Source organism: Squalius cephalus (assembly GCF_949319135.1).
Source record: "Squalius cephalus genome assembly, chromosome: 12".
NCBI lineage: Eukaryota > Metazoa > Chordata > Actinopteri > Cypriniformes > Leuciscidae > Squalius > Squalius cephalus.
The window spans coordinates 3742946-3768317 of NC_137133.1; the positions used below are offsets into that span (position 1 = coordinate 3742946).

The 25372-nt window shown below is 37.2% G+C and overlaps 2 protein-coding genes across 2 annotated transcripts; both read right to left on the bottom strand.

Annotated features, from left to right (window-relative positions):
- Window positions 1-1929: 1929 nt before the first annotated feature.
- gpr63 (G protein-coupled receptor 63) lies at window positions 1930-10117 on the bottom strand. The gene is made up of 2 exons (XM_079887611.1): window positions 9629-10117; window positions 1930-5002 (listed from the first exon to the last, which is right to left on the bottom strand). The coding sequence occupies exon 2, from the start codon at window positions 4914-4916 to the stop codon at window positions 3681-3683; it is 1236 nt and encodes a 411-aa protein (XP_079743737.1). The 5' UTR covers window positions 4917-5002; window positions 9629-10117; the 3' UTR covers window positions 1930-3680.
- Window positions 10118-11431: 1314 nt separating this feature from the next.
- Window positions 11432-16467, bottom strand: ndufaf4 (NADH:ubiquinone oxidoreductase complex assembly factor 4). Its single transcript, XM_079887631.1, has 3 exons — window positions 16233-16467; window positions 15115-15209; window positions 11432-12085 (listed from the first exon to the last, which is right to left on the bottom strand). The coding sequence occupies exons 1-3, from the start codon at window positions 16366-16368 to the stop codon at window positions 11768-11770; spliced, it is 549 nt and encodes a 182-aa protein (XP_079743757.1). The 5' UTR covers window positions 16369-16467; the 3' UTR covers window positions 11432-11767.
- Window positions 16468-25372: the final 8905 nt, after the last annotated feature.

Sequence of the window (25372 nt, forward strand, 5' to 3'; positions counted from 1 at the left end):
AACCTAAAGAACACCTAAAAAAATTAAGTTTTCTCAACTTAAATTATCACGTTTTTCATGATAAAACATGATAATTTAAGTTGAGAAAACTTAATTTCTTTAGGTGTTACCAATTGAAGTAATTTTTTTAAGTTGATCCAACTATTCACTTTTTACAGTGCATGTGCACAATTTGCACTCCTTTACATTTTTGTACTTTTGCCCTTTTCTTTGCAGTGTCCAGAGACCGGTTTCTTATACACTTTTGCTTCTTGTTGCCATGGGAATGGCAGGGAGATGATGTATAACTTAGTTTTTTGAGAACAACAACAGAAGTTGAGAGTGAGAGTGCGAACATAGTTAAATATACCTGATAAGAAAAATAATAAGACCCTCTCCCAATGAACACACAAATACACTTCTAAACCTATATTGTGCTCTTGCTGTGTGTGCATGTGTGTGCATGTTATAAATTGAGCTTTAGAGTGTTATATATAACACTCTAAAGCTCAATTTATAACATGCACACACATGCACACACAGCAAGAGCACAATATATGAAGAAGCATATTCATAAAATGTACTAGAATGAAAATGATATTATAAACTGGCCCAGTGAAATCCCTGTTCCAGAGACACTCGGAAATGAACGGATATTAACATTAATCACTTTGCCCTCTCAGGCAGAAATGTCAAAAGTTGATTAACTTCAAGACTTACAGAGATAAAAATGATATAGGTTAAGCTTATTAATCTATTGTTTTTCATATTCCCTTTTTCTTTTTCTGTTCTGCGCCTAACAACTACAGGCCCAATCACTCCCTGTGCCAATGCATTGAGGAAGTCAACAGTTGGATGTGCCAAAACCTTCTTCAGTTAAACAAAGACAAAACTGAGGTCATTGCGTTTGGAAACAAAGATGAAGTTCTCAATGTGAATGCATACCTTGAGTCTAGGGGTCAAACAACTAAAAAGTCAAGTCAGGAATCTTGGTGTGACCTTAGTTTCAGTAGTCATGTCAAAGCAATAACTAAATCAGCATACTATCATCTGAAAAATATTGCAAGAGTGAGATGCTTTGTTTCATACAAGGGTGGATTATTGTAATGGACTCATCACTGGCCTTCCCAAAAAGACCACACAGAACGCTGAGCAGAACCAGAACATATTAACACATCACACCAGTCCTCAAGTCTTTACACTGGCTCCCAGTTACATTTAGGATTGCTTTTAAAGTGTTATTACTTGTTTATAAATCACTCAGTGGCCTATAGGACCGCAGTACATTGCAGATATGATCACTGAATATAAAGAGCATTCATATTTTCGCATGAGATCAGGTTGGTATTTATTTTCATTATTAAGCAACTGCTTTATATTTTTGTTCTGTGTGATAAAGTGAAAAATGTGGTTTCAAAAAATTAAACTAAAATAAACAAAATATTAGCAAATATATTATGAGGTTCACAAATAGAAACAGGTGAACAACCTGGCCACGTCCGGCCACTACTCGCAGTTGTAAGTGGTTGACATTTCTTGAATTTGAAGTGAGTTGACAAAAAAAAAAAAAAAAAAAATACAGATTTGTTGTTCAAATTGACAAATTAAAATTTGATGCAACCCTGATGCAAATGTAGTTTTTAATAATTCATATAATTCTATAGTTGGAATTAACCATGTATGTTACTAACTATACTATTTCCAGAAACAGATGATTAAAACCAGAGATTTATAATATAATGACATAGACATATGAAGCATGGGAGATATTTCCTACTAAAATATATATTTTTTTCTAAATTCTTAAAGACAGGTATAAAAATATGGACAATAACCACTGTAATGTAATAATTTTCCCAATATTACATTTTGCAACAACTGCATATTTTTTTGCAACAAATTCTATTTTTTAAAATGTTTTGTCAACTATCATTTATAAATCGTTTAAATGTGTGTGTGAGATGGGGTGATCCTAATTATTTAATTATTATGTTACTGATATTTCAAGATCACAAAACACCCCTGAGAAACCATGTTAAATGCCAATGTTATAGTAGCTTCTCCAAAAAACAAAAACTCCCACGAGAGAGTGTGTCAACTCTAAGTAACACAAGCTGGTTGCCAAGTAATACATACTGTTGCTAAGTAATAGAGTTCCACACATTGGGTCTGATGAGCTTCTAAAGCCCACAGCATCCTCATTAGCGGTGGCTGGAGAAATAATCAACCCCACGAGGGACACTAGCGAAGGAACATTACCTTTCAGACTCACAAAGCTTCAGGGTTTACCCTTAGAAAGAAATCATCATCTGAATGAAGCGGCACACTACAAAGGCTCACACTGACCTTGTTCCAGTCTCAGCTGATAGAGGGATGAAACAGATCCTCAGACCCTGCCGTTTGACATTTTAAAAAGATATAATAAACATATCTGTGGTTGGTTGGTTGTTGTTGTTTTTGTTTATTGACTTTTAACGCCATGTCAACAACAAGCAGTTGGTCAGCTGTTGTTCATATGATATATACTGTACACAAATACTGACAGGGTTCTCCCACTTTTGACCAATAATCTTCTTGACATTTCCATTCATTCATGACACCAAGGGGGGAAAAAACCCTTCACGATTACACTCACAACAAGCAATAACTAGAATGGAATATCCATGAATTACAATTTGATTCATTTCCATGATTTTATTCACCTCCAGAAATGGAAATCACAATTTAAAAAAAAAAATCACATAAAAATCATGTACTGTATTTCCACAGAGTCTTATCAGATTGGAACACGCTGAATATAGTCACCTTTGTCAAATGCCTTTTTTCCACACTGAAATAAAATTAGGTATGCACGCTATATCGGCCACCATATCGGTATCAGACGATATATGTTCCTTTTTAATGTTATCGGTCCAATAAGAAAATTTGACATATCTTAAAGCTGATAAATAACTAATTATCTTATTTTATCCATGGCATATGCAATTTGATTCTTAATATGCAAGTATGTTGTCCAATGACTTGTTTGAATTATTTAGGCAGCTTATTTATTCTTAAGGCAATTTATTTATTTATTTTGTAAAGTTGGCCAATTTTAAAACTTTTAAACTGTACTGTATATGTTTGATTTATGTTAAAGTGCTTGGGACATGGCTTTTAATGGTGAGACTTTTGTTTTTTTTTGTAATCAGGCTCTCAAAAACTATAAAAATTTGGATTTGGATTTAGATTTATCGGCCAATATATCCGTTATCGGCTTTCAAATTTAAAGAACTGTCAGTTATCGTTATCGGCCAACATTTTCATAATCTGAGCATCCCTAAAAAAAAAAAAAAGAATAGCTGAACAATCAATAATAAAATTAAATATGTTAACGTGTAAACCGGATCACAAAGCCAGGAAAAAAACAAATACAGCACACAAAATATAACATTCAATGGCATTAAACAGAAGATTGCACATTTTCACCAAATATAGCAGCACCTGACTGATATGTACTGAACAAACTTCTAGTAAATTCTAAACCCTATAAAAAAAACATTGTGCAATTAAAGTAGTTTAACTGTACAGGCTTCTCATCAGTACAATCTTTTACAGCTAAAACATCCTGCAGTTTTAAGAAAGACCAAACAGATCACAGCTTGATAAGATTGTACCATACGAATTACAAAAGACGCTTCAGGGTTAAAAGAGGTCCTCCGCTACACCACGGAGCGGTGGTCCCCGCACACATACACGGCACTGGGGCGGATCCGTCTCCTCGTGTGGCCGGGCAACTGCGGCAGGAACTTGAAGTACTTGGGCATCAGGTCAAGGCAGGCGTCGCGAAACTTCTTGATACGCCAGTAGTAGATCAGAGGATTCAGAGCTGATTTGAGGTAGCAAATCCACAGCAGCCACGTGCTGATCTCAAAAAAGTTCTGCCTGTAGTAGAAGGGGCGACTGAATGTGGACAGCAGGCTGTAGGTGGCGAACGGAGCCCAGCATGCGGTGAACACCGAGAACAGGATGAGGATGGTGGTGAAGGCACGTGTTTTGAAGCTCATGTCGACGTTCATCTGAAAGGGTCTCTGGAGGCTCATCAGACCCAGTTTGCTGGCCTGGCTGAGGCACACCGAGTCCGGGTGGGAGTGGATGCGGAGCGCGTTGTGGCGGAGTGTGCTCAAGATGCCCATGAACGTGTACAGCATCACCAGGAACGGTACAAAGAAGAACACCAGCATTATCAGCATCATGTAGGCATGGTAGCCCCGGTCCGCCGTGTACCCGAAAACACACTGCGGTGCTCTGGGGGGAATGTCCAGGGCCGGATGGCCGACGGAAAGAGGGAACGAGAAGCAGAAAGACAGAGACCACGAGACTGCGATTAACACTTTGGCCCTGCGCGGACTTAGCTTGTCCTGCTTCTGCACGATGATTAGGAAACGGTCCACGCTGATGATCAGCAAAATCGCTACTCCCTCCATCACGAACATCCAGAAGAACATGGCTGACACGCGGCAGAACACCTCTCCGAAGATCCAGTGCGTGGTCACCATTGTGACCAGGGCAAAAGGCATGTTGAGGACCGCTAGCATCATGTCGGCAAAGGCGAGACTGGCCAGTAAGATGTTAATAGCGGAGCGCATGGCGGCTCTCTGGTAAACCATGGCGCAGACCACCATGTTTCCGAGGAAGGCCAGCAGCAGCACGCAGATGATGACCGACCCGAAGAACACCTGAAGGGGCAGGTTCAGGCCCTGAACGGGGTCCGGCCCGACAGCGGGAGGCGTCGTGTATCCCGATAGAGTCCGGAGCTCCAGCGAGCTGTTGGCTTTTGCAGAGGAGTTCTCCATGGCTCTTGTACCCGCTGGCTGGGTCAGCGCCCTCGGTGGGGGGGGCCGGGTGGCGCTGGGCGGCCCTGAAGCCACGAGCAGACTAGTGGAGGAATAAAGCATTCTTCTTTTTGCAGTTACATGGTAAAGAGAGCAAGCTCAGCCTATCGGACAGGTCGCTAGCACACATCTCAGCATGGAGGCAGAGCCTGGGGAAGCAGAGAAAAGGAGTTAGCTGTGCAAGGATTCACAACGTCACAAACATGTAACACAATATAGAGTCACAGTAAAGTGATGCTGCCAGCTGACTGCAGGCTTATTGTGAAATAGTTATACATCCTCACACTATCCACATGGCATCCAGTCGCTTAATGGCTGACACCAGTCTACACCAGATGTGAGCGTCGCGTTAAAAGCAAATAGAATTCATTATAATCACTGACGCTGTCTACACTGAAGTACACAGATGCGAGTTTAGTTTCTGAGTCTGTCAACAACAGGACAAACGGAAGAGTTTATGTAGCTTGTTTGAGACTGTACAGATTCCACAGCTTCAGGAACAAATGGATGGTTTATTTTTCATTTCATCGCAGATCGCATCAGAGGATTATATGCTTGTTCAAATCATTTGACTAAATTGTTTTGTAAACGATGAAGAGAGAGTTTTTCAACCTAGTTGAAAAATGAAGCAGCCAACTGTGTTGGATCTGACAGAAGCTACATCGCAAACAATTTCATAATTATATATGACGATTTGATATAAATCTTTTCAAAATACTTCATTTTAATAATAATAATTAAAAAAAAACTTGTCATGCCATGTCATCTACATTTATCATTATTAATCAGTATTTCATAATAAACCATTTCAGCAGTTTACCATTTTAGCAGTGCGTCAAAACAATGGAGCAACTGACACTATTATGCTTACTTTCACGAAAATACAGCAGAAAATTAGAATTTTACTATTTCTTATAAATATTATTACTATTAGGCTACTTTTATCTGTCATACGACTCCAACTGTACAATACAAATGACAGGAGGTCTTTTTCATCTACATTTAGCATTATCAATCAGCATTTCATAATAAACAATGTTATAATTGGGGAAATTATTTGTAGATGGAAAGACCACTAAAAGTTTGAAAGTACTAGTAATAGCTCATGATGATAGTGTTTGTTTTTATAAGATACTTGTTTTGAGCATAATATAAAAATGGTGCAGAGTTCATAAGGAAACCCTGAACCCTCATACCATATATTTTCTGTTGCATGACCTTCTGCCATAGATACTGTAGTTATCAAAATGTAATAATAATAATAATAATAATAATAATAATAATAATAATAATCTACTCGATCTATATTTTGATCTGATCTGGATGTAGTCTTGGACAAAAATGGTTAGGGTTAGAGCTTTTTGCTCAAAATGTTGCTTTTTTAATGAAACTTAACATTCAAGTGTTGATAAAAAAAAAAGAATGCATAACCCTACATGAGAATAAAACAGTTTTTTTTTTTTTTGTTTTTTTTTGGTTGTTAGTTTAAAAGCAGAGGCAATGTTCTTTCTTTTGATATAATGCATGTTCATTCAATACAACAACATATGTTGGGGGCTAATGTTCATCATTTATGTCCATCATTATGTCAAGTCACCTTCATTTATATATCGCTTTTAACAATATAAATCGTTTCAAAGCAGATTAACAGTGATAATAGGAAATTAAAGTAACAGAGATCTTGTCCAAAATTATTAACAAAATCAAATATTTGGATTGAAGAAGTTTCTAAAATTTGGTTGATCTGTATGGATTTGCTTATATATTTTTACCTCTTTCACTGAAGAATATAATACAATTATTGGTTTAGTTTTAACAGCTGTCCATCAGTCTAGCTAGATGTCATTTATTTGAGCCACTGAGCTTTAATAGCAGGTTCACAAAGGTATGACATTGACATCTGAAGAATAATCACAAACCTATAAACCCAGCTAACAGGGAACGTCCTAGCTTTGGCTAACGTTCTGACAGGGTTCTCTCAAAGTTCTTCCAGTAACATTAATAGAATGTTTGTACAATTTAATCGTGCTCTCAAAAGGTTACCACAAAAACATAATTTATGCATTGTTTGTAAGGTTTTTTAAATGTTCTCATAATATTGGGATAAAAAGTTCTTAGAACAACATTCTAGAAACATCCTTTAAATATTTAGAACTAACTTAAAATTAATGAGGTTGTGTGTGCCGTTATGTATGTTAAAAGAACATCCTTGGAACATGGGAAGGTTTTGTAGCCTGCCCCAGTTACAGTTCCCTTTTCTTTTCTCTTTAATTAATGTAAAGGTTATGCAAGTGTAAGAATTAAGTACTTTCAAAACAATGTTCATGAAATCACAATATAGGCTATTGTTATTTATTACATGGCTTGGCTGAATTCCAATGTAGAATGCGGTCTGTTATTTCTTTATAACAGACCGCTGCGGAGTATAACAGACCGTTGCCATGAAAAACAGCGCGTTGCTATGGACGCGGAACGGACTATTTTCTTTGGCGGAAGCAATACAATCGTTTTTAAATCAATAAACTCCTTTTTAAATCAATAATTCGTGTCAAATTATTTATTTATTTTGTAGGTAGCCATGTAATAAGCGGGATAATGTATAGAGAGGCGGTCGTTATAGCGAATAACAAGCCCTTCAGGCTGTCAAGACCCCTCCGCTTCGCGTCGGGGTCTCGTTCAGCCTGTCGGGCTTGTTATTCGCTATAACAACCGCCTCTCTATACATTATCCCTTACTTGATGAATGTTCTCATAATGTTGCTGAAATCATTCTTTGAACAGTCTTTTAAATATCAAGTATCACAAAATTGTTGGCTTGAAAATGTCTCACGGTTGGATATAAACAACAAAATCCCCTGTGTTTAACAGCGCTCATTGTGACCATTAGTGATGACACCTGATGTTAATGAGTAAATCACTGAAGGAAAGAGGAGCACCACTGTGGTGATCAGTGTTTCCTGTAGTTGAAACCATTATTCAAATGAGCTTTTTTTCCATTCTGCAGAAGTAAGTAAGTCTTGTTTGGAATATATGGAATAACGCAAACTGTGTTGTTTTAATTTATCAATAATATTTATTCAAAACTTACAGCCAAAACAATAAACGGGTTGTGTTTTTCATTGATTGTACCATGGATAATGCAGAACATAAAGTGGAGAGTGAGACAAAGAAAAAAAACACACAGCCTTGAGACTGAGCATCCTATTATTTTATAACAGCTGTAACATACTTTGGTATTTTATATTTCTAAAACTTAAAATGAAATGTATTAATAACCAGAATAAACAATCTTGCCAAGGATAGTTATTTAGCCTAACTAAAGGCTGATTTCAGTTACCAAGCAACATACCAACTGGGCACATTCATAACGAACTATATATGCCCAAAATATGTTTTTGTTAATGGAGTTGAAAAGTTAATTGGCTTAAAGTGTACATTTTCCACTACAGGACAAAGAGAGCATTTTATCTGGCAACCTGGCAAAAGGCTCCTCTACAAAGGCTAGGTTTAAAAGATTTTTCAAGGTGCCACTTTACCCAAATGCATTATGAAAACCAATGAGAGAATAAGACACTTTTATGCTAAATATACTCACCCACCCACATGCAAGCACCCATGCATACTCGCACACACATAATTATCTTCACACACACGTCTGGTTCCCTATCTTTGTGGAGACTTCCATAGATGTAATGGTTTTTATACTGTACAAACTGTAGGCTCACCTTACACTAACCCGACCCCTAAACCCACCCATCACACAAAACTTTCTGCATTTTTACATAAAAAAAAAAACTCATTCTGTATGATTTATAAGCTTGTTTCCACAGGTTGAAGTCCCCACCGGAATAGAAAACCAAGCACACACAGACACCGGCATATCAGGTGAAATCAGATCACTATTATTTCACCACGATCTTGCAATCGGCTTGTATCGACTCAAGAGTTTCCACCTTGACCTACATTCACAGGTCTTGGCTGATGATTCTCTACCAAAGTAAACAAGAAAGAACATGTTTTTGAGATATAACATGATATCAGACCAGTCTCAAATAAAAGGTTTCTGCATTGAAAGGTCTCTATGTTGTTTAAAAGCTCTAAGTCGTCAAACTCAATTCTCACAGCAGACTATCAGTGGTACAGTATAAGCTGAAACCATAGTGACAGCAGAGGAAACTCGGGAGCGAATGACAGTCGTGTATACTGAATAGTTGTGGATCCTAGCAACAGGAATAAAATGATTAAGTGTCTCTTCATGTATGCTTGGGAAATGTATCCCTCCATTATGAAGCACAATCACTTCAAGAGGCCTCAACAGTAGTCCAAGACTGTTCGATGTTGTGAACCTAGAACATTCCTCCATTTCTAAAAGCAGCAGTTTTGAGACAGAAAAGGCCTAGCCAGGGCCAGACCAGAAGAAGAAGATACAGAATGAAAAGCTCAATGAAATCCAGATACTTTCTGGATCAAAGGCTGCAGACTTTCATCTCAGATGAATAGGTGGGAAAACAATTGCAGAGACATGACTCTTATTACACTTTGACTCCTTACAAATGGACTCTTTTTTGCACTGATGTTATATTTACCCAGAGAAAATCTTACCATTTTTTTTTGTTTGTTTTTTAATAACACATTGCTTTCAATTTAGGATCTGAACGATTCACCTTGAAAGTGGATCAACTGATTTAAAATGGAGGAAAGAGTAACATCACAATCGTATTTCAATTGTTATATAGTGCTCTCTAAACACAATCATTAATAAAGTTGGTGTTTTACCTTGATTCTCCTCTTTGGCTTGTTTGAAATAAAGGATGCCGCATCATTCACATCATTATTCGCTGAGATTCAGATTCACATCCTTCTCTCGCCAGATGTTTGAAGCTCCGACAACACAACATTTCCACATAAAATATACTTATTTACAGATGTTAAAATCTCTATTTCTTCGCGTATTGGTGTAAAACCAGACTGACACGGATTCGGTTTAAAAAGATTAACGTTAAACGTTTTTTTAAAGCATTAAAACATTTGAATTCTGCCCGTTTTAGCGTGATGAATCAATCAGAAAACCCCGGTGTAAACAGATGTCTAATCTTAATAATCTAAACAGCCCTGAGAAAACTGCTTTAGACTGCCTCGCTGTTTTCCCGAATGCAAACGCTCGTTTTAAACGGAGAGAAATGCATGATACATTTTGTACCCGCGTCTCGTTTCTCATATGCATCCCAAACACACCGTGACGCTCGCGCTGTCCGCATTCACCGCACGCTGAGAGGAAGCCAATGACATTTCAGTGCCGGGTTTGATTGACACGCCGTTGACCAATGAGAACGCAGGAGTCACCCACTGGTGTTCTCACTGTGGCCAATGACCGCAGTCGGTGCAGCTGGGTTTGGTTGCGGCGGCGGCGGGACGGGTCGGGTATCAATGGGACGGGAATTTATCTCGTTCAGCTGAATTGAGTGGTTTCGAAATATTTAACTAAATGAAATGAACAACAGACACAGAAAAGCATATGGTTCTGATTTAGTGATGAGCGAAACGAAGCCATCTGAAACTTTAACTCGAAATGCGCACACGAAAAAAAATCTGCTGCTAACTAGACATACAAAAAACTATCTTTAAGGTGGGAGGATATATTTTAATAATATGTTATGCTATGGACTCAGTTGTTTAAAAAATAAAAAGACATCCCAGATAGCAACAAAGTGTCTGCCCAGATCCGCCCCACGTCTGGTACATGTGGATTCAACGATTCAAGTCTTGGATTTATAGGCAAAAACAATTTTTTTTTTCATTCACCAATCAATTTTTAGGTTTCTGGGTTTTTTTGGGGGGGGGTTTAACCAAAATTTGTAAAAAGATTATCCTCAACTATGTTATGAGAGATATAACAGAATTTATATACCATTTTACTTGATGCAATATGTGGGTAAAACGGCCATAAATGGGGTTTCCCATTCAATACACTGTATCTGTATAGCATATTAGCATATTAATGTGTTGGGGAAACATGTAATGAAAAAAGTAGTGCAGTAATGGGAGTAATAACTGGCAACATTTTCATAATATCTAATAGGAATGAATATTGATATATAATTTCTTTCCCTATTTACTTGTGTCTCCCAAAATGTCTGATAAACATGATGTAAGTCCTGGTCTACAGTGGACATGTATGAAATAATTGCCCTGTTTTGTAATAAAGTCATATTTTGATTAGAAACCCCATAACATTTTACTGAGATGTTGATTGACGACAAACAATTTGAAAATTAGTCAGATTGAAATGATAATTATGATCATATTTCCATAAGAGTGCTAAATTTGATTACTAAATTAATGTCAGGCATTTTTATCAAAGAGAAGTTAGTGTCATCATGGCGAATACTCCAAACATTTGGTACCTCTGAAAAGCCCTGAATGTGCTCTTTACAGGACATTCAGAAATTCACTAAAATATAATGTCCACCAGGAGTGCAAAAAGTCTTAAAATCAAATATTCAAGTATGGCAGAGAGTAACTTTATAGAATGTTTCACCTTGTACAACCTTGTTGAATTCAGTTCACTGGATCAAAATGCAAGGGCAGCTGATTTATTGTCTAACAGCAAACATAATATAGCATTTCTGAGCCAATTTCTTTATCGAGAAATATAATCTGTACTGTTCTGATGCTGATACTATGATATGACATAAGATTTCCCAAAACATTTACATTAATTTATATGAATTATCTTATAACTGAAATAACCATTGGGATATGCCATGCTTAAATAAGACATTAATAAATAGACAGGCCCTTCAAAAACAAACAATATACACAACAATCAAAACGTCAAAACACTTATATTGAGGCAATTATCCATTGTGCGTTTCAGCGACGACTCGAGTCTGTACAGAACGGTGCTCACGTGTGCTAAGAATCCTTAATCTGCTTCGTCTCCTCGGATTTTGGTGGAATGATTTTGACGTCAAAGGGAAAAAAGAAATCTGTCAGCGCTTTGGCATCTTTGGGATCCAGAGAGAACTCTAGTGCCAGCTTCTCTGGAGTCCATGTTTTAGGCATGCGTTTGTGGTTGTTCAGGCCGGTTAAAGCTTCCACAAGCGACAGTTTTCCTTTGGGAACATCAGTGACATCCGAGAAACCATAGGGGTCGCCGGGCAGACTGTACTTCAGCAGCCGGCGCTGGGTCTGAGTCTTGACCACCTTCACCGGAGCGGATGCTGCTTCACCCTACAGGAGCACAGAGCACAGAGTCAGTCACACCAGCAGAGGGCAGCGCACACCACCTGAAAACCACAACCTGAGCTGCTAACAAGTGGATATATGAGATTACAGAGGCGGACTGGCCTGGGACATCAGCCGAACAGGTAAACTCATCGACTCACTAGTGCACTTTCACAGCTTCACAGGGCCCTATCATACACCTGGCACAATGCAGCACCAAGTGCAATGCAAGTGTTTTTTGCTAACGCAAATTGCTTTTAGAAACTTCGCTTCGCACACCGTTATCGGTGTCTGAAACGTCTGTCAGCGGCAGCGCAGCGCGTTTTCTCACTCGAGTATGTGGATATAGACCTTATGCACCAGAGAAACGAGGGCGCCGCCATCTTTAGAATATTGTCTTTTAACTTCCGTTTTGCGGTCGCTCTGTATATTACTATGGCATTGCTGTCCAGGAGTAATTAGCTTTTGAAGTGGATTTAATGAATGTAAAGTTAACGAAAGTTATCATGAGGATTGTAATGTTTAAAGCAGATGACTTAACATATGTCAGTTGACCGGGAAGATTTTAAAACGAGCCGTTCATTAATAAACACACAGAATCGCTGTGAAAATACAGACCGGAAGTCAAAAGACAACGAGCGCAGCGCTGAAAAGGGGCGGGGCTACATAAGGTCTATAGAGCTGGTAAGTCCCGCCCCTTCCGCTAACCCCACTGGACCTCTAGGTTGAAAAATCGTCAATGCAAGTGAATGTGAGAAAATAATTATTTTCTGGTCCCGTTTGAATTTTGCCATGAATGTGAACATGTTGTCTGTGAATTTTTAATATAATTTTTCGTGTGAAGAATGCTACAATTTAGCGGGTAGAAGTTTGATACGGTTAGACTTTGTGTGAGAGCACTTTGTGGACTACAACTCTTCGCTGCTTTCAGACGGTAATCTGAAGAACGAACAGCCCGTTTGGTTTGAATGGTGACATTTGGGTACAAAACACACAGGCATCTCGATCTGTCTCCATAGATTATCGCAGCATTAGCACCGTGATTTGACAAGTGGAGGGAAAATGTGTTATGGGGTGACGTCACATAGGCGACATGTAGTCTTTCTCGTCATGTCTTTCCCACAACTGCTAGCCAAAGAATCATACAACATACTGTCAAACTCGTAACATGAAAAATTATATAAAAAATTCACAGACAACATATGTTCACATTCATGGCACAATTCAAACGGGACCAGAAAATAATTATTTTCTCACATTAACTTGCATTGACGATTTTTCAACCTAGAGGTCCAGTGGGGTTTTACGGATGGGCGGGACTTACCAGCTCTATAGGCTAATTGTTTTTCTCAACATGAACATGAAACAATATAAACACGATAACCATATGCTGACTGACTCGAGTGTGTGTATGTTCTGTATGATAATAGGCGCAGTCTGCTTTATTAGCGTTTTTTCCGTTAAGTTTAAAAAAACTAAACTTAAAAAAATAAGGTCTTTCTCATTAAACGTCATTTAAATAAACGAATATTCTATTTTTATGAGCCCGAATATTCGAATGCAATATTTTAGAAAAATGCCCATCCCTAGTTCAGGCGCATTGTTGGCATTTTTTTTGTTATTTAAAGAGCGTGTTAGTAATAGGCGCCTATAGGCGGGTCCACAACACGCGTACACTGATGGTCTGCTTGCACGTTTTAACCTCGCGCACAAGCAGATATGTTTCCTCACTAGAGAAGTGTTCAGTTTTCCTCCATGTAAAAAGCGAATCCGCCATGGCGCGAGCACAACAGGCTTTTAAAGGGAATGGGAGATGAGACTCTGATTGGTTTATTGCACGTTACACCCAAAACACACCCATTACTCGTTAAGAGAACAGGGACAACCCTTTTAGACCATGCGCACACGCCAGAAGTGTATTGTGTTTGTAACTTAAAATTTACCTCCAGTCTTTGTGCTAAGCTAGGCTAGGCTAGCGGTGGGTGCGTCAGACAGAGTTATGGAGATGAAAAAGGTATGTATGGACTTATCTAACTCTGGGGGATACGGTGAATAAGCTAAAGTCCCAAAAAGTCGGCGTGTTCATTTAACATTGAGTTTTATGGCCGAAATAAACACCCACGAAGCACCAAATGCAGGTACTTTTCTATTTGGTCTGTGAATTTCTCAGAACAAAGCATTAGAAAAACTGGCAGAGGCCACAGATCAAACTGAAGTGGGAAGAGTGCACAAACTCAGTTGTCTAAAGCATGAGAGCACTTTACATGAAACACTTCAAACCGCTCATAAGCTTGTGGGCGGTGGATGCGAAATATTGCTGGCCTCTTCCAAGTTAATAAACACATGCATTATTAATTTTTGCTGAAATTGAATAATAATAATATTTCATATAACTTAAAGGGTTAGTTCACCTGAAAATGAAAATTAATTATCTCACCCTCAAGCCATCCTAGGTGTGTATGACTTTCTTCTTTCACAATCAGAGTTGTATTTAAAAATATCCTGGCTCTTCCAAGCTTTATAATGGGAGTGAATGGTAACTTAGAAGCCCAAAAGTATCTAAGGTACCATTCACTCCCATTATAAAGCTTGGAAAAGCCAGGATCTTTTTTTAATATAACTCTGATTGTGTTTGGCTAAAATAACAAAGTCAAATACACCTAGGATGGCTTGAGGGTGAGATAATCATGGGATAATTATCATTGTTGGGTGAACTAACCCTTTAATGGCCTGGATTTCACAGACAGGGCTTAGATTAAGCCAGATTTAGGCCTTAGTACAATTAGGACATTTAAGTAGCTTTTATAAGCGTGCCTTTAAAAAATTACTAGTGTGCATCTTGAGTCAAAAAATGATGGCAGTGACATATTTTAAGTTGCTTTCAGTTAAAACAGCTCAAACATGCATTTTATTCTGGGACTAGATTAAGTTTAGTCTGTGAAACCGGACATAAGAATCTGAATCAATGTGATACTACAGTAATACAACTGATGACTATAATTGTACTGTTGGTGAAATTATCCCAAACTTCAAACCTGAGAAACCGGATCGTCAGACTCCACATAAACGTCCTTGAGCATTGACAGCAGTGGGTCATTCTTCTGGTGAATCTCTTCTGCAATGCTGGTCACTGGCACAGAAACACATACATCAGATCACACAGAAAAATGTGTAACTTGTATTGCCAAAATTATGTGAACACCCTCTTTTAACAGGTCTGGCTGTTTTGGCACAGCTACTCAATGGACATCTCCAGATCTAAAGCAACAGAGAACAAAGTGTTGAATCTGACCTAAACTAAATAACACACGATTAAAGCCGATGTCTACATGGTTATCCTCAATGCGATCAAAGAGCTTAAGTAGACAAACAACATGTAAAGACAAGAATGCAAACGAAACAACATAATGTGCTTATTTCTCTTAAAAGAAAACTTATGTTTGCAATGGTTATAGGCTAGTTTTAATGTGATCTTTAGCAGAATGTTTTATAGTTAAATGTTAAAGTGCAATCCAAAGGCCTTTCATGATCACCCTATTGTTTCAATATATAATATTCCTATTACAAATATGAAGACATTTTTTTTATTTTTTTGCCTTGATATCCAAGGACATGCATAAACAGATTGAAAAAATATGAATACAGGCTTACCATAGTAAAATGGGGTAAAGCACGTAATTCTGTGTATTTTTTTATTGCAATGTGACTCACATTTTTTTATTTTAAATACAACTGGATAAAACAACAACAAGTGTTCTAGTTTCTCCATGTTTCAGTAGTGAAAAGAGTGGAAATATGGATATAACCGCGTCCAGTCCACTCTATTAAGGGATTGTCTTTGTATGACAAGCAATAATATTTGTTGTCACTGAAAAATAAATAATAATAATAATAATCCCCTTATCGAAAGTGGGTGTCCACAAACTTTGGTGCAGTAAGCAGGCTATTAACACAATTACATAAATAGAGTTAAGCTCATTTTGACATTAAACAACAACACCTGTTTCGAGTGGTTATATTTAACTAATTTCGGTCACGGATGTGATTTATAAGTCATCTTCTAAGAGACATTGGGCATGGTCCTTCACCCCTAAAACAGTTCTTATGACACAGGTTATATGACTGTAAGTCACTCTCTAACACAATCTCTCACCCGCTGCTCCTTCTTGTGGGAAACTGCCTGATGTTGGATGTCGCGGTGCCGCCTGAGGTTTGGCTTTGCTTATTTCTCGGAAAGCGCGATTCTCTAAATTAAAGTTTCTAATCATGCGTGTTACTCTTGAGCCCATGCTGGAAGGATCTACACACAGAGGACATTCCTCTTCTTCATTTAGCCTAACTCTACTATCAGACACAGGCCGCTCATTACTGCCCTCGACTGGGTGATTCTGCAGTTGACTCGTATGGCAAGCCGTTTTAACCTTTATTCATTTCCAGGATATGAATTGTTTATATGTGTAATTATATTTTCACTAGTGAAATGTCACCATAGGCTGCCATTCAAAATCAATTGTTGATATCAAGAACTGATTTCTTACTAGTAGAAATATATTTTTTTATATCAATAATTACATTGTTACTAGTGAAAATGCAAATTACTGATATCAATAATTCAATTGTCACTAGTTGAAATGTCTATTCTTGATATCAACATTTGAATTGCTACTAGTAACATTTTTCATTTTTGATATCTGAAAATGTATTTCTGATATCAATATTAGGCTATTTCAGATATCTAAAATGGCTACTAGTAACAATCACATATCAGAAATTAACATTGTCACTAGTGAAAATTGAATTATTGATATCAAAAAGAAACATTGTTACTAGTAGCAATTCAATTGTTGATATCAAGAATAGACATTTCAACTAGTGACAGTTTAATTCTTGATATCAAAAATAAAGGTTTTTACTAGTAAGAATTGTATTTCTGATATGTGAAACTGGAATTTCAACTAGTAAGAAATCAATTCTTGATATCAACAATTGATTTTGAATGGCAGCCTATGGTGACGTTTCACTAGTGAAAATACAATTACAGATATCAAGAATTATAGTTTTTACTAGTTGAAATTAAATTGTTGATATCAAGAATTAGCATTTTAACTAGTGAAAATTTAATTGTGGATATCAAGAATTAGCATTGTTACTAGTGGAAATGTAATTTATGATATCAAAAATTGCCATTGTTACTAGTAGACATCTAATTCCTGATATCAATAACTATCATTTTAACTAGTGAAAATTTAATTGTGGATATCAAGAATTAGCATTGTTACTAGTGGAAATGTAATCTATGATATCAAAAATTGCCATTGTTACTAGTAGACATCTAATTCCTGATATCAATAACTATCATTTTAACTAGTAAAAATTGAATTGTTGATATCAAGAATTAGTATCCTGGAAATTAATAAAAGTTAAAACGGCTTGCCATATGGTTTTGTTTCTTAAAGGTGCTGTATGTAGTTTTCAGCGACCTCTAGCGGTGATGTTTCAGATTGCAACCAATAATTTTACAAGCGCGTGCTCGAATTTATGAGCGAGCACTGTGGGTACCTTCCAGACTGAGACGCAACACACCGAAGAAAGCATCACACAACATGCTGGAAACTAAGGTAAACTCCCACTGCAACATTACAATAATAGGCTACTTTTATCAGCTTGACGTTGAACTAATTCTCCATGCTCGTACCATGATAAGTATGGAACCCTATAGTATCAACCGTGCCGAATTTTGCCACTGCAAGCACCACTTCACGTTTTCTTCACGAAATGTACATTCTAGGTTTGTAGATAAGGTTTTTCCATGATTCAAATGCCCTGCCGATGTTGAGCCGTGTTTTTTCACCCGAAGTTCATCCCATTCACGTCTGGCCTTACCAGCTTCAGCAGCTTTTTTTTTGTTTGTTTTTTATCAATATGTGGAGTTTGTGTTGGAGTCTGTGTTGTGCTGGGAGCAGGTCGTTTCTTAGTGTTATCAGACATGTCATAACCCACTAAGCAAAATGATATCCGAAAGACGTCTTTTCAATGTCTTTGTTACAAAAATCGGACGTTGAAATGACGTCCACTGAGGAGCCAGAATGAAAGTTTTTATGACGTCTTTTTTTTTACGTGTTCTGCACGTCCGATATAGACGTTCATTGAACCTTCGTACAAGGTTAAAACTAGTTCAGATGTGGCCATTGTGGACATATTTCAACATCATTTATGGTCTCATTTAGACATAATTACTTTGACTATTGCAGATGATCTTAGTGAGAATTAACAGAGGTTTAGATGTTGATATTTGTTTAATTTGAAGTGTCACCATTGTGGTGATCATTGTTTGCTTTAGTTGGGCTCTTGGTCCCCTTTCTTTATACTTTAACTTTTCTTTGACTGCTGTAACAGTGTGTTTGTGTAACACAATTGTTGTGGCAGAGAAAGCCTAGTAAAAGTTTGAGGTGTTATCAGCTCAATGTTGATGATGATATAATCATCACAAAATGGGCCTTTAATATTGTGTTTAAAGTTTTGTGTTTATATTTGGCATTAATAACCACCAACCTCGTGGAACTGCATTATTGGTGCCAAAAGCATTAAAATGATCACTTATTTGAAGGTGTATAAAAAGCATGTGCACATGATGTTTTGAGCAAATGTATCATATAGTCACACACAGACATTAAAGGGGGGGTGAAATGCTCATTTTCACTCAATCTCCTGTTAATCTTGAGTACCTATAGAGTAATATTGCATCCTTCATATCTCCAAAAAGTCTTTTGTTTTATTATATTTATTAAAGAAAGATAGGGTGTACCGAGTCTTTCCGGAAAAAAACGAGCGGCTGGGGGCGGGCCGTGTGGGCGGAGCTTAGCTGTGCTAACGCGCTGAGCTAGTGACAACACACAGAGACATTATTTGTTCAACAGTTACTCACCGTCCGGTTCCAACGCACGACCGCGAACCTTTATCATTGTGACTGCTCGATCCTTAAGCATTAGACGATCTGCAAATCTGTCGATCTGGGCTTTGTTTATAAAACAATCATCGTCGAAATGCAGGGAACAAACAGTCTTACACAACTCCGTTTATGCTCAGGAAAACAAACTCCATCCACGGGTTCCTTAACGCTGGGTTCTTTGGGAATCTGTGCAGGGTTGTCTTGCCCTGGCAACCAAAAACACACTTCTTTGGTGACATTGACTTCCCAAAAGCCGGGCAGGGCGCTTTGATGGCGAACTGCTTTCGCTCTCTTGCTCTGGTCTACGAGTGCGCGCGCGCCCGCGATCTTACCGGAGAAGTGCCTTAGGACCCATATAAGGAAATTCCGTTACATCTGACGTCACACATACCCATACTCGAAAAAAACTTTCCGAAACTTGTGACAAACCGGAAGGAGTATTTTTGGAACAAAAATACTCCTTCAAACGTACAACTTAGTTTTTGAAACTTTGTCCATGTTTAGCATGGGAATCCAACTCTTTACCAGTGTAAAAAACTCAGTATGCATGAAATAGCATTTCACCCCCCCTTTAAGATTGTGCATATGATTCACAACAATGGTGACAAAAAGTAGTCGATTGTCGAGTTCACGCGCGTGATCATAGGTAACTAAACATATGCGCGTGAACTCGACAATCGACTACTTTGGACTTCAACCGAAAACAGGATGTAAATACAGGTATGTGCGCTGGCTTAAATAACAATTTTTATCCATTTCTTTCACATCTACTGCAGTCAGATTCACTCGTGTTCACTCTGAAGGAATCACTCACATGGCTGGGCACTTGTAATGACACATCAAGGATGTTAAGAGGCTAAAAGCAGGTTTAAAACTTGCCCCATTGAAGTCAACAGGGTGCAAATTTTAAAAAGAGAATAACACGGTGTAGGCAACACCGATTTTTGTCGTTGTTCTCTGTATGACAGCAGTACAAATTTACAAAAAAATGAGCTCAATGTTAAAATTGACCGGAGTTCTCCTTTAATGCAGCCCAGGATTGGGACTATTTTTAAAGAAAGAAACTGATTTTGGTCAGCAGAGGGCACTAAACTCTAATCAAAGTTATTTAGAGGCACATACTATGCAGTATGTCCTGTGGGAAATGTGGTTTTATAAAAAGTAATTTCAATTTTTAGATTATAGCTATTATTTTACACTTTTGACATATTCTCCAACAAAATGTGTGCACATGTCTCTTATAACAGTTCTGTCTGTTATTGCTTTTATTAAAACATTACAAAACTGTTATTTCACATTATCTGTCTCTCGTTCTTGATTTGTCTTTCAGATTTCCTTCCCATTTCTCTCTGTCTACATGTCTCTCTCAGTCTCTGATGTATATGTCCTCAGAAATCCATAGTTTATCTTAATAAAATGTGCCTTTGTGCATTAGAGATTTAATTCCTGTAAGCAAGGCCTGTCTCCAGGGGAGGGTATTATGAAAATGAAAGCTTTTCATGGAGGGTATAAAGAGGATAGAAATGATCAGAGCACGCGCTTGTTCCAACTTCTGCCCACAATACCTCTCATTTCTTTGTTTATTTTATATTTACAGTATATATATTTATAAATATTTTTACTCCTAATCACAAAAATTGAGGCATTGAGGCTTGAACCGTGGTTTTAAGTCACCATCATGATGATCAGTGTTTCTTTTAGTTGGGCTCTTGACCCTTAAATCATTGACTTTAGATTTTGTTTGGCTGCTGTACCTGAGTTATAACAGCCAGATGAACAAAGAGAAAAGGTGATCTGATGGTGTTGGTTGTGTTTTAACATAATCATTATTTCACAATCATTTGACCTGAATCTCTGAACTCATATAGATCCCAATTTACTTGAGAACCCAAGTTACCAATTTAGGTTTACTTTATTAATTTTAGCAGCACTGTTCTTGCATAGCATAATATTTTGAACTTTTACAATGTAATCCAAAGATTTCTTAAGCATGTCTCATATACTTAAAATATTTTTTTTTTGTTTTGATTTAGTTTTTAGACACACAGACATCAATAATCAGCCTGGGAATCTCAACAATGGTGACAATTATAAAGCATGTTGCAGTGCATTCTGGGTGCCACCAATCAAAACTCATTCATGGCTCCCATCATACATTGCTGCATGAATAAATAATGAGCTTATGATCAGAGGTGATCTGTTTGTCACCATTGCTGAGATTCATACGCTAATTCTTGATGTCTGTGTGTGCCTACATAAAACCTTTTTTTTTTAATTGATTTGGTCATATGGATTTCATTGAAAAGGCTAAAAATATTATGCTGTACAAGGACAGAGCTGCTATAATTAATAAAGCAAACCTAACTCAGAATTTTGGCTCTATATGAGTTCAGTGATTCAGGTTAAATGACTGTGAAATAATGATTATGTTAAAACACAAACAACACCATCAGATCACCTTTTCTCGTTGTTCATCTGGCTGTTATAACTCAGATACAGCAGCCAAACAAAATCTAAAGTCAATGATTTAAGGGTCAAGAGCCCAACTAAAACACTAATCACCATAATGGTGACTCAAAACTACGGTTTTCTCCTTCAGTGATTCTGCTTGTTAACATCAGGTGTCTTCAATGTTGGCAATGAAAAAAAAAAAGTTTTGTTTTTACTCATTTAAATGGTTAACTTTTAAGGAATTAATTTGATTAATTATTACTCAATTCTAATTTGTTAAATTTAATTAATAATATTGCTTGTAATCTGTTGCCACAATTTTATTGATTAGATATAGCGTATTCATTTTTACAGTGTACATTTGACTATGAAAAAATAGCTTTATTTTCTCAATAATGAGAGTATTTCCCAATCTCAGTATCTCTCTATATACTCTGCCTCTGTGTTTTGGGTATAAAATACGTATGAGTTCCTAATGAATTTGTAATCTATAAAACAAACCTCACTTTATTATAACAACATCCAACCCGGACGTCGAGGTCACTTCCGTTATTTGGGAAAAGCCCAAATTATAATTTTTTTCTGAAGTGTTGACAACTTGGTGACGTTAAGTAATAATATTTGCAAACTGGTACTACCAACAAAATATTAGTGCATTCCTGGAACTGGGCGTCGTTACACTACATCCTTATGCATCGCTTTCTGCCAGGACTTTTACGTGCTTTTCCCAAAACACTGAAGTGACGTCGACGTCCGTGTTAGCAGTAGCATGAGCCGTCAGGCAAGTGTTATTTAAATAAACTCCTGATGTATTTACAAACTTTCCAATGCCTCGTTTTATGAGTACAAAACCTATTGGTACGACTGTAGAAGTTTGGTACCATTCTGGGCATTATTACCATCTGGCTGATATCTCCAAATAAGCTCTAACTTTAATAATGTTCAACCAAGGGAAAAAAAGCTTGTGGGGGGTGTTTGACTCGAGGTCATGGTGCAAAGGACCCTAGGTTGATTTTACTCCGAACCATCCCTTTAAGGATCTGAAGATTGGTTCAGTGTTCAATGCGGCGTGATGATTTTTATAATTCCTCTGAGAGACTGACCATTACTTGAAAAATTCTTTTTCTCCAGGCCACAAATCCTGTGCTCTTTTATAGCCAGAATAAACCTTTTAGCAGCTTTAAGACTCGCAAAGACATTCTGTGACCTTGAAGATCTCTGAAGCTGACCAATAATATTGTGGGGCAATGATCATATAACATGGTTGTTACATTAAACAATTAACCATAAAAAAAAAAAAATTATATTGGCAGGTCTAATAATAATACATGATGAAGATATGATAATGATAAATGGTTTGAGTATACTTTTAGGAGAAAAGTATGGTAATTCATTCAAGGCTATCTCTCACTATACTTAAAGGAACACGCCGACTTTTTGGGACTTTAGCTTATTCACCGTATAGTCGTATATACACCGTATATACTCCCAAAAAGTCGGCGTGTAAACACCAACATTTTCCTATTTACATGTTGTGATTTATATAGTCAGCATGTACAAATAAAAATTACTACTGGTATTTATAAAATTTATTTATATGAAAGGTTTCAAACCTAAAATTATGCCACAGTATTTCGTTTTTAATTTTCTATCATTAAGACACCATTTTAAATAGTTTTCTTAGTCTGTTCATTTGTTCGGACAGTTGCACCACCTGACATTGGGGGTTTACAGTTACAGTTGTTGCTTACACACAATTTTTTATACTATGGCTCCATTTCTCGAAACTCTACACACAAAACATGCACACAACATGCAAAACATCAGACATCTGTTGCAAAATCAAACACTTCATTCAAAACTAATTGAAGTTTTCCAGAAATGGTGTTTTTGCATAGTAACTCTACACACAAACATCAAATGATTAGCCACATTCACGCCCCCCAAAAAAAACACTATTCTCTTGTGTCTTTTGCTTGATCCATGTGCAGTGGAGTGCAGGTGTTTGTCATAGCACTCACAGAAATTTATGTACACCAATACACTGTATATACAGTATGTATGTTCAGTATTCAGTATGTATGCACAGAAATGCAAGGGAGGAGTAAATATTTTATTCTCAAAACATTGTATTTTCAGTGGATTTGACCACTAAGGGATCAGCAGTAACAGACAAAACAAATAGGCTTGTTACTCTAATGTAAAGGAAAACATTTGTTTGCATCCTGTCTCCTGTTTGGGTCTGGCCACAAAACCTCATCAACATCACAAGCAATGTTCTCTCTGGATAAACAGCGGGGGGAAATAACTCTTCTATTGGGTTTAAAAATGAACAATATGGTGGCAGGTTGAGCATCAAAAGTTGTGGATGGTTATTGAACCAATTGTGGACCAGAGCAGTCCAGTGGAAAACTTACGTTGTCCCAAATGACAACAAACCATGACTGCTCTGGTCCATTCCTCTGGTCATTGGGAACGAGGATATTGTGCAGGGTATCAAGAAAAGTGATAATGTGGGCAGTATTACAGTTTTTACCAATTGCTTACACACGTTTTCAAAACTAAGTCTCCTTTTTTCAAAACTCTACACACAATTCTCAAAACTGCACACACAAAATGCAAAATGCCTCACATCTCCTTCAAAATGCAACACTGCATTCAAAATGCCATAAACACATGTCAGAATGAAGCATTTGCATCAAATGGCAAACACATCTTTCATAATAATACATTTTTGGATATACCATGTAAACACTGCTGTTCTAAATCTAAAGCTCTTTGGTCTTTCATAGGCTTATATCTACATTTCAATACAATGTTCTACAGTGAAAGTAATCTGATGTAACAAGTACACTGTAAACACCAATGCAATGTAGAAACAGAAAATATTTATTAGGCCTAACCTTATTGTTGTTTACAGTAGCATACAACAAAACCATAAACATATGTACTGTAAACCAAAAGTATATTCTTTATAGTTTTTCTCAATTGTTTACACACATTTTCTGAAAGCATGCCTCATATTCTCAGAACTCTACACACACAATGGGCAAAACCCCTCAATTCTCCTGCAAAATGAAACTTTATTCAAAACAATGTTATTTCTTCTCAAAATGGTATTTTGTTTTCAAATGACACACACAAACCATCATATGAATAGACATTTATAAGAACCAGTTGAACACTGGTGTGCTCAGTGTAAAACACTATGATGAATGGAAAACACTTCTTCTCCATTCATCATAATGACTTAGGCCTTTTTTTGGTTCAGTGTTACACTTACTACAGACAGTACATACATAAGTGTGTTGTAAAATATTTGAGAATATTGTTTTTATACTCAGAACACACAAATACACGGTAACAAATACATTTTATTTTTCCCACAAAAACAATGTACAGTGTACATCCCAACCAACACAAAGTTGTACATACAGTACAGTGGTCTACATACAAAACAACAGAAGAATTGACTGTATACAGTTACAGTAAAAAAAATAATAATCCAATGTTGTCATCCATTGCTCCACTGAAGAGCTCACCTGTTGACCTTTCATGCTAAAGCTCTGATTGCTAACTGTAAAACTGTGTGACGGGTGTTTGCCCATGTGATGAGTCAGTGTGCATATTTGAATGGCAGTGTGTTCCTTGTGAAAACAGGAGATTTTCTGCATGAAAATTGTGCCAAAAGCAGAGAATTGTGTGTAGTGAGGTGGGGGGTCCCGGGGGGTCCCAGGAAGCCATTGTTCAAAACAGATCTTCTGACCTTTGAACTATTTAGGCCTATACTACAGTAAAGCAGTGATTGGTTAGTGATCAGTTAAGCAATTAGTGTTTGCACATGTGAGGAGTGTGTCTGTGTGACCTGGTGAATAAGTGTAGCATTTTGATTG